The sequence below is a fragment of the Rosa rugosa genome, chromosome 5 (assembly GCF_958449725.1).
Source record: "Rosa rugosa chromosome 5, drRosRugo1.1, whole genome shotgun sequence".
NCBI lineage: Eukaryota > Viridiplantae > Streptophyta > Magnoliopsida > Rosales > Rosaceae > Rosa > Rosa rugosa.
In genome coordinates, this window is record NC_084824.1 from 20,771,077 (window position 1) to 20,788,789 (window position 17,713).

Genomic DNA, 17,713 nt, shown 5'->3' on the forward strand with positions numbered 1-17,713 from the left:
TTGCATCATCCCAGCTGCAACTTTGCAGAAAGGGCCAGAAATATTTGAATACATGATGTTATACTTTAAATAGAGCCAAAGAACTGGTTAGAAGCATCAACGAGGCAGCAGGAAATCAAATTCAAAGTAAGGTTCCCGATAAGGCAGAAACTGTCAGCTTTTCACGAAGCTTTTTGGGAGATCTTTACCGGCGATTTAATTGGAGTTTTTCCAGAAGGTTGTTGATCAATATAGAAGATATGATGTCATAGAACACGTGGGAGTCAAGAACCATCCAGAAACTTGTCAAGACGAAGTCGTTTCTTGTCCAAGAAGGAAGCTTCAGAGTCAGAAATTGAATCCTAGTCAAAACAGGACAGTTTGGCAGATATCTTCTTTGGACGGATTTCTTGGGCATTTTTGGAAGGTTATTGCTGCTGCAAATATGAAGGAGAGTCCTATAATGATTCCTCAAGATTTTTAGAAGATTATTAAGGCTTGAAAATCATTTAATTGTGCACCAATTAGAGTAATCCTCAAGCAACTAGGGGAGGCTTTCAAAGCAGAATTGGAAAAGGAAACTTGGGCGGTGTTTCTCATACACATAGGGCTTCTGCAAACGTTGAAAACAATCATCTACAGCGCCATCTTCTGCCCTAAACCCTAGCACACAAAGTCTTGAAATTCCCAAGTCCTCCAAGAGCAAAAACCGTGCACACCATCATCCATTCTTCATCAAGCCTTGCCGTGTACCATCTTGAAGGGAGTTCTTGCGTTCAAGGCTGCCTAAAAGTGAATTCGTGGCTCTCATCTTCTGCCCTTTACGGTTTTTATTTTCTTGTAAATCAAACTCATATGTTTTTAGTTGTGAATTTTAAGACGATGTGTGGCTAATCTACTTTTGTTAGGGGCGAGGTTTGAAGCCCCTAAGATATGTTTTTGACAATATTTTGATTCCTAGTTTCATGATTGCTTTGGGGTGAAATTGTTTGTTTGGTTTTGGTTTACAGATAACTCTTGCATGTTTATGTTTTATGAATGCGCACATAAAATATTATGATCATGTGAGTGGGGCTAGAAATAGGTATTTTAATCTCCTAAACGGTTAATAATGCTTATTTCAATGGTAGTAAAACCTATAGGACAATAGGTGAAACCAAATAAAAAGGATTGCATGCTAGGTAGGCGTTCCACACTAGTTTTGCATACTTGTTTCGATCAAACTTCCACATGTGATTAATGCTTAGAATAAATTGTTGATAGGATAGTGTTCTATACCTTGATTGTTTATTCTAAAGGCTTAGTAATGGTGCGTTCATCTTGCTTAAGTAATCTAGGGAAGTAATAAGAATTTATGCATGCATTCATGGTTTGTTCTTGATTGAAACCTTTTTCACGACTTAGTAATTGAAACTAGGATGATAAATTCGTCTCAAGCATATTTTGGTGGTGGATTTCCGAGTTCCTAACATCTTCATCATATCTTTCAAACCTTAAACTCAAAATCATTTTTCTTTTCTTTGTTTTCTGTTTATTTTCGTAGAAAAACCAAAAACCCCCCAGTTTAGTGTGTTTCAGGATTGCAACGCCTCTGCAATCCTCCTCTCTGTCCCTCCATCTTTCTTTCTTTTCTTTTTGTTGTTTGACGTTTTCTTTGGCTTAGTTCAGATTTTGTTATTCTTTTTTTTTTATTTGTTAGTTTAGTTTAGTTTAGTTTTCTTTTGTGTGATTAATATAGTTACCCTCAATCTCTGGCATCGAACGATCCTTGCTTATCCTTTACTACTGACGACTACATTTTTGCAGGGTTAAATTGAGCGTCTATTTTGGGCGTATCAAGCCTACTTGGCTGTGTTTCCGTAGGTCACACAGTTGGTGGTAGTTGGTACCGCTGGCGGTAGCATGAGCGTGGCTCATTCTAGCTAATTATGCTCATGTAAGTACACCGTCTAAGTGAATATTTGATCGGGATGGGATATGTGAATAATAAACTATGCCCATGCGTGTTTATTAAGGAAATAAGTTCCTAGTTTAGAACTGTGGCGGTCTATGTCAATGACATGAATTTAATTGATACTTCTGAATAGATCAAGGAAACCGCAAAGCACCTAAAGTCGAAACTTGAGATGAAAGGCCTTGGGAGAACAAATTATTGTCTCGACCTGGAGCCCACGCACAGTGCAGATGAAAGTTTGGTCCATAAACCAAATTACATCCAGACGATGTTAAGACGCTTTAATGAGGATAAAAGCAAGTACACCCATGGTCGTCGGAAGTCTACAGAGAACCGTATCGTCCTGCAGATGGTAACGAAGAGATATTGGTGCCAAAAGTCTCATATCTAAGTGCAATAGGCGCATTATTGTACTTGGCTTAATGCCCTAGACAGGACATCTCATTCGATGTGAACTTGTTAGCTAGATATAGCTCTGCGCCAACACACCGCCACTAAAAAAGCATAAAAGACATTTTTCGCTACCTTAGATGTCTGGCGGACATGGGCTTCTTCTATCCCTATGCATCAAGGAATGGATCAAACCCCCTTGATCCTCAGAATGATGCTCGCCTTGTTGGATATGTTGATACAGACTATCTATCAGACACGCACCCAAACTGGTTATGTCTTTACCATTGGGAATACTGCAATTTCTTGGAGGTCATATTAATGTCTAAGATTCAGCGGTAGCCGAACCTTGATCAATGCGAGTTCGAGGGGCGAACCGCTACTTGAAATATTCTTGTTGCTTCCGCTATCATTCAAATAAAATACACAGGGCGTCAGAGGGAGACCGCGTGTTAATGCTTGGATCCGTGGGGATCTAATTAACGATAAGTAAAGAGAGAGAGAGAAAGAACGACACAAGAAGTATGGTGGTTCATTTCCCACCTTAGCGGGAAACTACGTCCACTTGAATGTTTAACTAGTGTGTTCGGGCCTTGCGGCCCAAAGGGATTACAAAAGATGTAATGGGATGTTGGATGTTGAATTGGTGTTTAAGTGGGAGGAGGCATTCCTTTTATAGGTGAAGGAAGCCATCTCCTTTACATGGTTTTCGATGTGGGACAAGCAAACAACTATTCTAGTATAGAAATGCCTAGTTGCGGAGGCAACTTGGCAAGGCCGGAAAGGTGGCTTCCCGGCGGCGGATTTGCGACTTCCGGATACCGTAGCGTAGCTTGAACATAGGGCTACAAGATGCAAGTAGCGGTTGGGCCTCACCATGGCTTGTGGGTGTCCCAAAGAGGGTGTTAATTATGCTTGGTGATGTAGCAAATAGCCTTGGTAGTGTAGGTATGAACAAGTCCCCGAAGTCCCCGAGTAAGAGTAGCTTCTTGGTTGGGAGTTCAAATCATGAAGTCATCAAACATAAGTAACATCCGAGAGGCGCACGACCCCTACAAGTCCCCGAGCTCTGCAAGCAAGAAGGGACTCGCCATCCTGCATCACAAAAGACAAAAAAGTTCGTATATGTAGTTACATCGGCGGTGCACTAATGTATGAAGTGCATGAGATAATGGGGCGTCGCCCTGCCGCATGGCGGTAGGTCGTAGACTATAGACTCGTGGAGCCCGGAGGCTAGACCATATGTAGGAAAACGTGAAAAAGTGTGGTGCCCAGAGGCTAGACCACATGTATGAAGCATTGTGAGCCGAGAGCGTAACTAAAGCATGTTGGATAAGCGGAGCGAGTTAGGTGTTCGAGCGAGTTGGGTGTAGGCGCTGTATGAGCGTGCGGGGCGTAGCCCAAGCGAGTCGCGGCCATGCTTTGATACCCAAGCGAGTCGTAACCGTTTCGCAAGCGTTTATCCGAGCATGTTTAATTGAGCTATAAGTGTCACAAGGTTCACAATGAATGTCACATGAAAGTGAATTTAAGCATGTATGTGTGTAGCATGTACTTGTAGGAAAGTTGCTAACTAATAACATGTTTCAGGCATGCTTAAGGGTTATAGAGACATGTATAGTCATGGCATCAGCGGTAGCTCAAATTGCAAGAGCGCAAGAGATAAGAGGAAGGTACTTATCTGGCGGATACGGTGTTTCGATGTCGAAGTTGGGCGGAGGCCTGGGGTAGGCAGAGATGTGCCTTGCCGTTAAAGTTGGCCGGCTGTGTCTCCGAGCTCAGCGAGGCTACAGTTGGCAGTGCTGAGGTGACGGCCGGTGCTGGTGCTAGCGGTAGCGTTCCAGAAGAGGCTGGTGGCGGTTGTGATCCCTCTGGCGGAGGACTCGCCGGCGGAAGGATTGGCTGGTGGAAGCTTTGTCTGGCGGAGCGGAGGTTTGGCCGGCGTTGAAGCTCGGCGGAGCGGAGCACCTGCGGAGAGGATGATCGAAGATGGAATGGTGGTGGCCATGTTGAACAGATGATCTCCATGGGTGCCCAGACCATGTGGGGGATGCTCAGCGGAGATGGAGTTCGGCGGTGAACAGTCCAGCGGAGGAGAAGTTCGGCGGTGAACAGTCCAGCGTTGGCTCCTGGAGGGGCAGCGGAGGCTCGGCGGAGCGGAGCCTTGGCTAACGGAGGATGCTCGGCGGAGCGGAGCTCGATTTGGTGGGCGGAGCCTGTCCGCTAAGCCTTGGTCAGCGGTGCTCTGTCCATGGCCGGCGGAGGCAACCCAGCGAAGACAGTCTGGCGGAGCGGAGACAGTCCAGCGGAGCGGAGCTCGGCGCTCGGCGGAGTTGGCTAGCGGGGTCTGGATGAGTTTCCGCTGGAGATTGGCGGTGCTGACACCTGGCGGTGTCTCAGTCCGCTGGCGATGGTGGTGAAGTTGCAGGCGCTTGATGGGAGAGAGGAAGCTTGTTTGGCTGTGCCTGCTGGGCGGACTGCCCTTGTGCTTGTCGCTAAGGAGTTTAGCGGGGGAAGCTCAATGGTAAGCTTAGCGGGGCCGCCGATGAAGCTTGGCGGATGATTGCTAGCGGTTTATTGCTTGGCTGGTGAAGTTCAGCGGAAGTGGCTGCCAGCGGTGCATCCCGGCAGTGAAGCTCGAAGTGTGGCGGTGAACTTCCAGCGGTGTCGCTCGGTGGTGACAAGGCTGGCCGCTGGTGGAGCGAAGCGTGGTCAGCGGAGATTGCTTTGACTTGGAGCTCGGCGGAGGCTCGGAGTTCGGCGGAGCTGGGGTGCAGCGGACCTGGAACTCGGCGGAGGACTCCGAAGAGGAGCTGCGGAGCGGCGGTGATGTTGATCAGACCTATGCAGCGGAGTAGATCGTCATCTTCATACCCTGTTGGGTGTTGACCCGCCATGGTCAGCGGAGATCAAAAGTTGATCAAGCCATGATGGGCGTTGACCGACTCCGCCGGGCGCTGACCAGCCATGGTCGACGTTGACTTGGCCGATGGCAATCTCTAAGAGCTTTTGCTGGACTTGCACAAAGTGAGAGGCAGAGAGGGAGGGGACTTTTCCCTGCCAATCAGAAGAAAAAAAAGAAAAAGATTTGGTGAGGGAAAGTTTAGAGAGGAGGAAGGGATGTCTTGGTCGATTTCAGTCTGTTCCCAATTTTGGAATTTCCGTTTCACATTCAAAGTTTCAATCTTTGAATGCATCAGCTAACTTCATTATATAAATTTTTCGGCCAATTTTGGGTATTTGGTTCAAACTTATCAATAAAACATCAAAATTTTGACCACAATTGATTTTGATTTTGATTTTGATCAAGATTGAGATTATTATTGATTTCGATAGGTCATTGAAAGGGTTTTCATATTTTTGTTTTTGCAGGCAATGGAAGATATGAATTTTGCAGGCAATGGAAGTCTCGCTTTATATATATAAAGATAACGATTAAAGCCAAAGCAGCCACCGAGGCCTCTCCATTTCCATTGCTTCAGTCTCCCCAAGCTAAAGACTCCCCCTCTGAGGTAAATTCCCATTTTAAAAACCAAGACATATATATCTCCCTAAACATGTAGCTACATACATCTGTCTATGTTAATGCTTGGATCCGTGGGGATCTAATTAACGATAAGTAAAGAGAGAGAGAGAGAGAGAGTGACACAAGCGAAGTATAGTGGTTCACCTCCCGCCTTAGCGGGAGACTACGTCCACTTGAATGTGTACTAGTGTGTCGAGCCTTGCGGCCCAACAAGATTACAAGAGATGTAATGGAATGTCTTTCTAAGTGGGAGGAGAGTTCCTTTTATAGGGGAAGGAGGCTCCCTCATTTACATTTTCTTAGATGTGGGACAAGCAAACAACTATTCTAGTCGAGAAATGCCTATTATAGAGGCAACTTGGCAAGGCCGGAAAGGTGGCTTCCCGGTGGCGGATTTGCGACTTCCGGATACCGTAGCGTAGCTTGAACATAGGGCTACAAGACGCAAGTAGTGGTTGGGCCTCACCATGGCTTGTGGATGTCCCAAAGAGCGTGTTAATTATGCTTGGTGAGATAGCAAACTAGTCATGCTAGTAGGTATCTACAAGTCCCCGAAGTCCCCAAGTAAGAGGAGCTTCTTGGTTGGGGAGTTATACACATGATGTCACCAAGCATAAGTAACCGGGCGGTACGGAGCCCCTACAAGTCCCCGAACTCCATAAGCAAGAAGGGACTCGTTAACCTGCACAACAAAGACAAAAAACAGGCATACGTAGAATGCTCGTTGCATTGGGCAACAAATGTGAGTTGTATGGGTATGCGTTGGCATAAATAAACGTATGGGGTGCGTGATACATGTTGATGCAAATGGATTGCATATGATAAATGTGTTATGCGCGCAAGGAGACGAACGAGGTCGAGTTTGACGGGGTTACGCTCGTGAGATGTAAGTTGCATGAGTGCCGCGAAGGTATGCATTTGTAACTCATGAACGATGACCGCGCGTACGGTTGTGTCTGTTTGGTTTTCGCTCGTATTAATGGAACGCGAAAAGAATTTGATTTGTCGCGGTCGGTAAACGACAAATGGTAGAAAAATTCAATGTTCCATTAACGTGTGGTGTGTCGAGTAGACATGAGCGTAAAGCTCGAGGATTGCTGGGAAGGCATGAGCGGAAAGCTCGTGAGCGGGAAACTCGGGGTTGCCGGGAAGGCATGAGCGGGGAGCTCGTGGGTTGCCGGGAAGGCATGAGCGGGAAGCTCAAGGGTTGCCGGGAAGGCATGAGCGGGAAGCTCGTGGGTTGTCAGGAAGGCATGAGCGCAAGCTCAGGGTGCCGGGAAGGCATGAGCGGGAAGCTCGTGGGTTGCCGGGGAGGCATGAGCGGAAGCTCGGGGTGCTGGGAAAGCATGAGCGGGAAGCTCGTGGGTTGCCGGGGAGGCATGAGCGGGAGGCTCGTGGGTTGCCGGGGAGGCATGAGCGGGAAGCTCGTGGGTTGCCGGGAAGGCATTAGCGCAAGCTCAGGGGTGCCGGGAAGGCATGAGCGGGAACTCGTGGGTGTCGGGAAGGCATGAGCGGTAAGCTCGTGAGCGGAAGCTCGTGGGTGCCGGGAAGGCATGAGCGGGAAGCTCGTGGGTGCCGGGAAGGCATGAGCGGAAAGCTCGGGGTGCCTCGAAGGCATGAGCGGTAAGCTCGTGAGCGGAAGCTCAGGGGTGCAGCGAAGGCGTGAGCGAAAGCTCGGCGGTGCCGGGAAGGCATGAGCGGAAAGCTCCGGGTGCCGCGAAGGCATGAGGGGTAAGCTCGTGAGCGGAAGCTCGTGGTGCCGGGAAGGCATGAGCGGTGAGCTCGTGAGCGGAAGCTCAAGGGTGCCGGGAATGCACGAGGGTGAAAGTCGGCGGTGCCGCTGAGGAACGAGCGCGAAAAGTTCGGCGGTGCCGCTTGAGGCACGAGCGCGAAAAGGTCGACGGTTGCCGCTGAGGCGAGAGCGTGAAAGCTCGGTGGTGCCGCTAAGGCACGAGCCCGAAAAGCTCGGCGGTGCCGCTGAGGCACGAGCGCGAAAAGTTCGACGGGGCCGCTGAGGCACAAGCGCGAAAGCTCCGCGATGCGAAAGCTCGTCGATTGCCGCTGAGGCGAGAGCGTGAAAGCTCGGCAGTGCCGCTGAGGCAGGAGCGCGAAAAGCTCGGCGGCGCCGCTGAGGCACGACCGCGAAAAGCTCGGCAGCGCATTAACGGGTAGCTCGAGGTGATGCCCTGAGGCATGAGCGTGACCGTTGCTAATTATGCTGGGCTGTATGTACAAGTCCCCGAAGTCCCCAGTCAAGGAGGGTGTTCTTGCGGGTTGATACCAAAGCGTAGCTTTGTGCCGTATATCAAGCATAATTAGTGCGTCGTCCATCTAGAATTGGTTGGAGCGAACGCTTTTGCCCTTTCGGGTGGGTCCCTGCCAGGCCCTGCGAGGAGTCCCCCACTCCTGGCTATAGACCTCCGGATGGTCAGAAAATTGTTTGATGAGGGGAGCTGCGCGAAGCAGAGGGTGTTGGGTAGCGAGCCCAATCTTTGGTACCCAAGCGTCGGGGTTAACTGCCGGATCAATGGCTGCCGTAGGCTGTGTTAACTAGTCCCTTTACTATTTCTCGGAGGAGAAACTTGACTGCAATGCCGCGTAGCGGTCATTGTCATTATGAGGCGTTGCCTTACCGCTTGGCGGTTGGTCTATGAAAAATGATAAACACATAGAGCAAGTAATAATATTTTGTTTGAGTGTCCCATATTTATTTAATTGAGTTGCAATTAAAATAGAAGCATGGCATATGTGTATAGCATGTACTTGTAGTAAAGTTGCTACTAACATGTTGTAGGCATGCTTAAGTGTCATGGAGACATGTATAGTCATGGCAAAGGCTCTAATTGCAAGAGTGCAAGAGATAAGATATAGTGACTTATCTTATGCCGATTTGGAGGCTAGCGGAGTTGGCCGAGTATGACGGTCCATTGCTTTGGCGGAGCGCCATAGTAGAAGGCTAGTGATTTCGTTGATTGCAACGGTGCGTGTGCCTCGTTAACATAAGACAAGATAAATGATTAGCGCTTTTGTCCATGTAATTGAATTGATTAAATATGTGCAATGAAGATTTTAATGTACACATTTTAGAATGTCATAGTGGGTGATCATAGTGATATGACCGCTTCACATATATGCATGGCATAGTGGCTACGTTCAATAAATGTACATGCCCATGTCAGGATAATCATGTACCAATTAAGGGCATATATAAGCAATAGACATGCTTGCTGACGATGATGGTCCATCCCATTTGAGCATTAATCTGTCATGCTTGACAAAATGAAAAAGCTTGTACATATAATTGTTTATTTGTATGGCAAGCAGCCAATTATGGGTTGCAGTTGTATATGGGACAAGTTATGAGTACCGCTAGCAAATTATGCATGGCGGACATGTATAAAGCATGGATATATGTGGCCCAAGCATAGATGGACCAAGCATCAAGCCGTCAAGGTGTATTATGCTTTTAATAAGTGATAAGCCCTTGCCCCATTCCCAAACAGATGGACATGCATCCAATGAAAGCATGCGATACATATATGTTTATGTGTGTTTGCACATGAATATAGCAATTCTGATACTTAGTACAGACATGGCATGTGTTGTGGTTAGATGGTAGCATCTAGCAATTTGAACACTTAATTAAAATATGGTCGCATGTGCTTAGATTCTCAAATGGTCAGTAGATAGCATGTGCTGCGTCTCCACTTCATATTCAAGTGGCCCTCATAATTTAATCAAGCCTTGGCTTGACAAACTTGCTGACTATGTGGTGCAAACCATGGCCACGTGATACTTGAATTAAATAAAGAGTAAGAAGTCAGACTTAGCTCGTGAATTCGCGTATTTGACCGCTGTAAGAGCTTGAAGCCATAGTTGAAGACCAGTCATGGTGGTTGGATTTGGATCAGCGTCTCAACACCCAGAGGTGAAGTGAACTCAACATCCGAGATGGTTGGGTCTGAGTAATGCATAAGTTGATCATGGGTGTCCAGATCAGATGTCTAGGTGTGCAGATAAGATACTCTGCCCAGAAAATTGAACCTCCGCCAGGGATTAGAGCTCCGCCTCCTTACAGCTCGGCCAAAAGGATTGAAGCGGTGGCCAACGGTGGTTGTTAACGGTTTGGCGGAGCTGCTTTTGGTCAGCGGAGCTTGTCCGTGAAGTTTTGGTCAGCGGTGCTTGATCAGATCAACAGTGCAGTGGTGCTCTGGCCAGCGGAACTTTGGCAGAGATGGGTTTTGGCCGGCGGAGGAAACTGTGGTCAGCGGGGGATGCTTTGGACGGTGTGGAGCTTTGGTGAAGCTTAATTTGGCTAGCGGAGGTTTAGCCGCTGGTTGTGGTCGGCGGTGAGGCCTGGCTGGCGGTGCCTAGCGGAGGCTGATTGAGTCAGCGGCGGAGCTTGGTCAGCAGCTCTCTTGGCCAGCGGAGGATGATTGAGTGCGCTGATGGTGCTTAGCGGAGCCACTGAGGTTGGTGAGTGGTGGTCGCTGCTAGAGTTAGCGGTGGGAGCTAGCGGCTGGAGCTGGGATGTTTAACTAGTGTGTTCGGGCCTTGCGGCCCAAAGGGATTACATGAGATGTAATGTGATGTCTTTCTAAGTGGGAGGAGAGTTCCTTTTATAGGGGAAGGAGGCTCCCTCATTTACATTTTCTTAGATGTGGGACAAGCAAACAACTATTCTAGTCTAGAAATGCCTATTATGGAGGCAACTTGGCAAGGCCGGAAAGGTGGCTTCCCGGTGGCGGATTTGCGACTTCCGGATACCGTAGCGTAGCTTGAACATAGGGCTACAAGACGCAAGTAGCGGTTGGGCCTCACCATGGCTTGTGGATGTCCCAAAGAGCGTGTTAATTATGCTTGGTGAGATAGCAAACTAGTCATGCTAGTAGGTATCTACACCGCGGTTGGCGGTCTTCTCTTCTCCGATGCCTAAGTCAGTCAATGTATTTGTGTTGACAGAATAACGTTAGGTAAGTAGTAAGTGCATAATTAATGAGTAAAGAGGAGTGGACCTTTTATAGGTGGGGAGGAGACTGATCTCTTCCTTGTTTTCAATATGGGACTGATATACTTCTATTCCCAGTTTTTGATACTTCAGCGAGGTGATATTGATGCGGCGTGTGGCGACGCATCAGCGGTGATTCTGGGCTGAGCCGGAGCTCAGGCAATAGGTTGTCTGGTGGTGTTTCCGTAGGTCACACCCTTGATGGCTGTTTGGAACCGCTATCAGTAGCATGAGCGTGGCTTATTATAGATAATTATGCTTTAGGCAAATGCTCATGTAAGTACAGTCTACGAAACAGACCCTTGTTGCTACCTTTTCAAAATATGCTGAGATTCTAGCCCTTCTCGAAGTAGTATGTGAATGTATATGGTTGAGGGCCATCAGAAACGCATGTTCGAAGCACATGTGGACTGCATTCCACCATTGATGAATCGACCATTATCTACGAGGATAATATTGCTTACATCGAGTAGATAAACATGAGTTTCATCAAAAGATACAACACCAAACAGATTGCACTGAAGTTCCCCTTCAATCAGTAATAACAAGAGCATCAGAAGATTGAAGTTAAGTTGATTTGATCTGAAGACAATCATGCAGACCTCTTCACCAAGTCACTACCAAAGTCTACATTCTAGAAGCATGTCCAAGGTATTGGTCTACATAAACTATCTGAATTACCTAACATGTATTTTTCAGGGTGAGTCGAAATCAGGGGGAGTATCCTGAAGCATGCCCACTTGACCATCATGTACTCTTTTGTCCTTCGTCTAGGGTTATTTTGTCCCATGGGGTTTTGTTACCTGGCAAGGTTTTAACGAGGCACATCTTTGGCATGGTCACCCCACTTACTGCACCCTGAAGATGCTTTGATTCGACATATACGCATTTGCTCATCTTTTCCCTTAGACCACGGGTTTCTCCCACTGGGTTTACCACGCAGGGTTTTGGTGTAGCAACTCTAATGCATCCCTCTCGTAGACATACTACCTACTTATGATCCTGATGAGAAGACTTCACCCATCTTTGAAGTTCTGATACTTGTACTACACACTCACGCGCGTTGTGCTCTTTTTCTCCTTCAACCAAGGTTGTTTTTTTCCCACAGGGTTTTTATTACTTGGCCTGGTTTTTTACGAGACAACTTAGAAGCGCACGGCCTAGGCAACACTATTGACATGGAATATCCAAGGGGGAGTGTTGTAAATATTTGTGGATAACCATGCGAATAGTTGTTAAGTAATCTTTGTCAATCACTACTTATTAGTGATTGATAGGTTGTAATTGTAGGAGTGATTGAATTGTAATTTAGCATTACCTTTTTGTGTACACCATGTAGCACTATATAAGGCTCCTCATGGTCAGAAGAATAACACACACATCCCATTCTCTGCATCATTTATCTTTTCTCTAAAACTCTCTCACTTTATGTTTTACAACAGTTAAGTTGACTTTTCTTTTCTTTTCTTTTCTTTTTTGCTTGTTATTGGTTGTTACAGCCATACTGTAATTAACATGATGAAGCAGCTGGAGGATCTCCGGGATATGATTCAACTGATGATTCTTGATAGTTATGGATTGGGAGATAAATCAGATTCGATGATGAAATGTCAGACGCTGCTTCGAATAACGAAATACAGCTCACCTCCATAGTGCATGCAGGGTCTCATTCCTCACACTGACAAAGTATTAAGCACAATCCTTTGTAATTAATTAACCAAATGTTCAACCACAACCATTTTCTTCTTCCTTTCTATTTTTCTTTCCTCTTCACTTTCCACAATCTCTAATATTTCCATATATATTGTCAAGAGACTAGTCGGATTTCGCTTTCTAGCTTGTATTGACCATGTTGACCGTGTCGACAATTTCGTCTTTTTGTCGGTAACTCAAATTAGCTCCATTTTCGCACAACCTCTTCCGAAATCCACTCCGCTTATTTACTACAAAATAAATAAATGGATTAATTACATAAAATTGGTTTGGAGATCAGCTTAATTCTAGAGTTTAGAATGCAATTACGCGCATAGAAATGTGTGTAATCACTTTGTGATGATCAAGTTTCAGGACTCGAATATGAAACCAAGGATGGATAGTGGATCAAGTTGTCTATATCTCCTGGCTCCTATGTCTTTATTGTTGGAGATGCTCTTATGGTACAAATTACAAATAACTATATTTATATATATATATATATATATATATATATATATATATATATATGGATGAGAACATTGTTGAAGAATATTCGATTTATGTGTGTCTTGCCAAACTATGATGACTTTCCATTGTTGTAATAGGATAAGATTACTCTAGATTCCTAGTCTTAATTAAAATAGGATTTCTTGTACTCAAAGAAATTATACTTGTATCCTTTATATATAGAGGCTCTTATTATCAATGAAAGATATAATCACTCTCTACTTTCTCTCTGCAATTTAGTTTTCCTTAAACAAACATTTAATAATGATGTGTTTTGGTCCTTGGATATTGAATCGCAGGCATGGAGCAATGGTAGAAATGCATGCATTAAAGCACCAAGTGATGATGTGTGGAGAAAAAGGGAGAAATTCTTTAGGAGCATTTGTACTTCCAGTAGATGGTATCATCATCAAGGCACCAGAGGAGTTGGTAGATGAAGAACATCCCAAATTCTCAAGGACTTTTCCTACAAGGAGTTTTCTAATTTCTCATTGTCACCCGAAGGAAGTGTTAATGCTCAAAGTCCGGCGGTAGCCGAACCTTCGTTTAAAGCAGGTCCGATGGGCGGACCGCTACTCTGTAGACTTGGTGGTCTTCGCTAGCTGTCAAATGAAAGACAGGGCGTTAGAGGGAGACCGCGTTGGGCGGTCTTCACTTCTCCGATGCCTAAGTCAGTCCAAACATATAGACAGCATAACAATAAATGAGTAGTCAATGCGTAATTAATGAGGAGAGAGGAGAGAACCTTTTATAGGTGAGGAAGAGGTTGATCTTCTCTTTGTTTTCGATGTGGGACTGATGTGCTTCAGTCCCCAGCTCTGGGAGCTACTAATGCTATCTTGGCACGGCGCGTCGACGGGGATCTGGGGGTGATCCGAGGCTCAGGCTGTTGCCCGCCTAGCTGTGTATCTGCATGTTATTCCTTTGGCGGGAATTAGTACCTCTGGCGGTACAATGAGCGTAGCCTATTATAGCTAATTATGCTTGTAAATGTACATGTATGTACAGGAAGGGCCATAGACTCGGAAAAATAAGTTTTTGTATTTGCTGGAAGAAGCCCTTGATGGCATAAGTTAACAAGCTAGTTGTTAGTTTTTTTTTTTTTTTTTTAAAAGGGGTTTAGAACCCAGCCTAACTAGGAGGCTCAGCTCCACGTCTAGTTCCATTTATTGAAATAGTAGTAAAATTTTGCATTTGGTGGGGACATTAAACCTGAACCCCGAGCTACATTTGAATCATAACAAGCATCCTCATAAAGAACATCCTGAATAATAGCATGTGTCTCATCTAACCAAATATCATTAACATACGATAAACTAGCAATGTTGCATGTGCTAATCGATTTGCAACACCAATTGATTCACGATAGACATGCCTACACTGTAGAGATCTTATACCATGCATATAATGCTTAGGGTTAAATTTAGTTTACCACCCTGAACTTGGGGGCTAAAATCGATCAGACTGGTCCTTAAACTTTTTTTACTCTCAAAAGACTCACCTGAGTCCAAATTTTAAATTTGCCTCCAAATGTGACGTCACCATAGCCGTTGGAGCTGACATGGGAGCCCACAGAAATCCTTTTTAAACCGTAAAGGAGGGCAGAATGGACAAGTTGATCTATTTTCCACCCAAATTTAAATTAGATCCTAATTTAATCCCAAATATGGCTGATTCACAACAGAAAAGTTAAGTTAAGCCATTACTAATGGTCTAAATATTACGAGGGCGTTTTCTCTCTCGTTTTTCTTTGGTAGCCGCAAGGCCGTACTTTTGTTTTCTGATCGATCTCTTCGATCAATCTCCCATATCCCTATCTTCTGCTTCTCCATCCATTCCTTGTTCTAATCCTTAATCCCTAACTTCCAATATGGGGATTCTGAAGGTCGTTGCTGTTTGGGCAACCCGTGATAATGGTCTGAATCAACCGGTTGTGGAGGCACCGGTGTTTCTTTGGCACGTCTTGAAGGCGTTGATGGCGGTGGTCCTAAACTGCTTCAAAGCTCAGATTGTTTCTCTATGGTTGGTCTCTGTGAAAAGCTTGGTGTTTTTGTCTTGGCTTTTTGACCCGGGAAGCGGAGGCATAGTGGATTCCGGCGGCGCTGCTGGTGACAGAGATGCGAGCGGTGATAAGGTTGGTGATGATGATAGCGAGGCTTTGTCTTTCCCCTTGGATCACGGCAAGGTAATGTCTTTCCCCTTGTCCATGGCTTTGCTCCCTCTCCTAGGTGCGACCCTGGTGGTGGTGGCCGTACTGTTTTGCCATGGTGAAGATGATGTGCAGGTGGCTGGCAGCTATCTGCTTCTAGGATGGCTAGGGTTTGTTGGGGTCTGAATGTGGGCCTAACCCATTCTATTTTATTTTTATTTTCTTTCCCCTTTGTTGTTGGGCTTGGAAGTGACAGGCCAAGTCTAACACACTGGGTGTAGGTTTTTCTTTTTTGTTTTTTAGTTTTCGTATGCGGAAATGGTGGGGTGTGCTTTTTGAGTATGGTCGTGGTCGGCTTGGCATACCCACTATTGTTCTGTATATGTAGGGCTCTTGAAGTTGGAGTGTGTTAGTTTTTAGAAGTTTGTTTCCAGTTCGTGGCTGGCTTCTTGTAACGGTTACTACTGCTTGTACTTGGGTCCGATTAAGAAAAGTGTTTTCGTTTCTCCTCAAAAAATATGGCTGATTCACCAAAACATGTAATGAAAGATCAAAAATTAGACCCTAACCTCCAAAATTTCCAGAAAGTCATCAAATCTTGTATTAACAATCAAATGAACAGTAATAGCAAAAGATGACTAAAATCACAAATTTTGCAGAAAAGCTTGTTCATAATTACCTTAATGCAGCCAAATAGATGCATAAATGTGTGTTTACATCCAAACTAACAAAAAAAAATAGTTTGGATTGAGTTGCACAAAAATCTAGGTCTAATCATCTATGCAAAAGATTAGACCTAGCAACCATGCGACACAGCACATGGTTGCGCAAAAAATTGCACAATGCATCTCTAAATCCTAACCTTGGCTGCATTTCTATTTTCCAGCATTCCTTGCATTATCCCTGATCCTCACAGATGACCTTGATGAACCTTGGGAAGCTTGTCGTGCAGAAGCTGCTTTACCCTTGCTTGAAGCAGCTTTACCATTGTTTGAAGCAGCTTGTGGTCTTCCTCTGCTTGGAGCATGTCCTCTTGCTGCCTTTGTTGTTGCCCTTATTTCATCCCTCTTTTTCTGTAGCAATGAGATGTATGGATACATTCATAAGCAACCATTGACCAACAAAAGCATCAAACAAAAATTTTAAATCAATTTACCTTTGCTGCTTCAGCTTTCTTTGTTGCGTTAGCTCTGAGTTCATTCTTTGTCTTTAAGGGCTCTTTGGTACCCTTTGCATGTGGCAGATAAGTTTGTTAGTGTATGATTAGTCCATAATAATCCAATACATTTCAGAACCCTCAACAATCTCTGGTGCCAAAAATACCTGAGAAGATGATGCGTCTCCACTGTTCAGCTTTCTCTTCTTGCTACCCTTAGTTGCTGCTGTCTTTGGTGGGAGGTGTCTATGATAACTCTTAATATTGTGACCCAACTGGTTACAGTTGGAGCACCTCAAAGATTTCTGCACCCTTCCAAGCTTAGGGCCTTCATTCTCCTTCTCAGAAGCATCCTTAATCCTTTTGGCCCTTGGCCTTCCAGGGTGCCTGTTGTACTCTGGTGGTAGGATGGCAGGTTCTTCACTTGGGATCCACAAGTCCATCCCATTTACAGGCTGGACTGTGTTAGAGTAAGCAGCCATGTAAGTCTTGGTCAGGTAGCATGCTTCTACATAATCTTCAGGCTTCTCTCTTATGAAGTTGATGGCTGATATGGCATGCTTGCAAGGGATCCTAGTTAGATCCCATCTCCTACAAGCACAAGCCCTTCTGCCCAGATCCACCACATACTTGCTGCCTCCAATGCTCTCCACCTCAATTTTATGGCTGCCAGTCCCATTAGGGATGCAATCTGTTGTATATTTAACCTTGCTCTTCTCTAGAATCAGCCTAGGCCTGGGGCAGATAGGGTCCATAACTTTGCTCATCTTCTCTTTCCTGATTGCAATCCTCTTCATCATCCTTACCCTAATTTCTTCAAAGCATGTAATGACTACTTTGGACCTTGCAGGTAGGATACAAGCATTGAAACTCTCTGAAAGATTGTTCAACAACACATCACACTTCAAAACGGTGTTGAAGTGGGCTCTGCACCAGTGCTTAGGGTTTCTCTTTGGATCTACAAAGTGTAAAACAGTTGACATTAGTGCATAAGTAATGTAAAGCTAAAAGCATAAGCATTGTAGAGTTATTAGTAGAATTATGTTACCTGTTAGCCATTTATGAGCCTCTGAATCCATCTGGTTCATCAAAACCATCTCTTTGTGGTAATAAGCCATGGTTGTGGACTTGGCAACTGCCCACAGCTAGTCCTTCATCACCTTTCCAGGGAATAGCTTATTGAAATTAGTCCACAAGTGCCTAACACAGAACCTGTGAACAACTAGTGGTACCACATCTTCACATGCAGGTAGAAGCCCCTTTTGTTTGTCTGAAATTAAGGTGAAAACATTTCCTTGACCTGTGATCTCCAAATCCTTAACCAAAAGCCTCAAGAACAAGTCCCATGA

At 45.3% G+C, this 17,713-nt stretch overlaps 1 protein-coding gene across 1 annotated transcript; it reads right to left on the minus strand.

The window, feature by feature from the left end:
• Nucleotides 1–16,083: 16,083 nt before the first annotated feature.
• LOC133711337 (uncharacterized) lies at nucleotides 16,084–17,482 on the minus strand. The gene is made up of 4 exons (XM_062137472.1): nucleotides 17,413–17,482; nucleotides 16,532–17,322; nucleotides 16,365–16,436; nucleotides 16,084–16,281 (listed from the first exon to the last, which is right to left on the minus strand). Exons 1-4 carry the CDS (start codon nucleotides 17,480–17,482, stop codon nucleotides 16,084–16,086), a joined length of 1,131 nt encoding a protein of 376 aa, XP_061993456.1.
• Nucleotides 17,483–17,713: the final 231 nt, after the last annotated feature.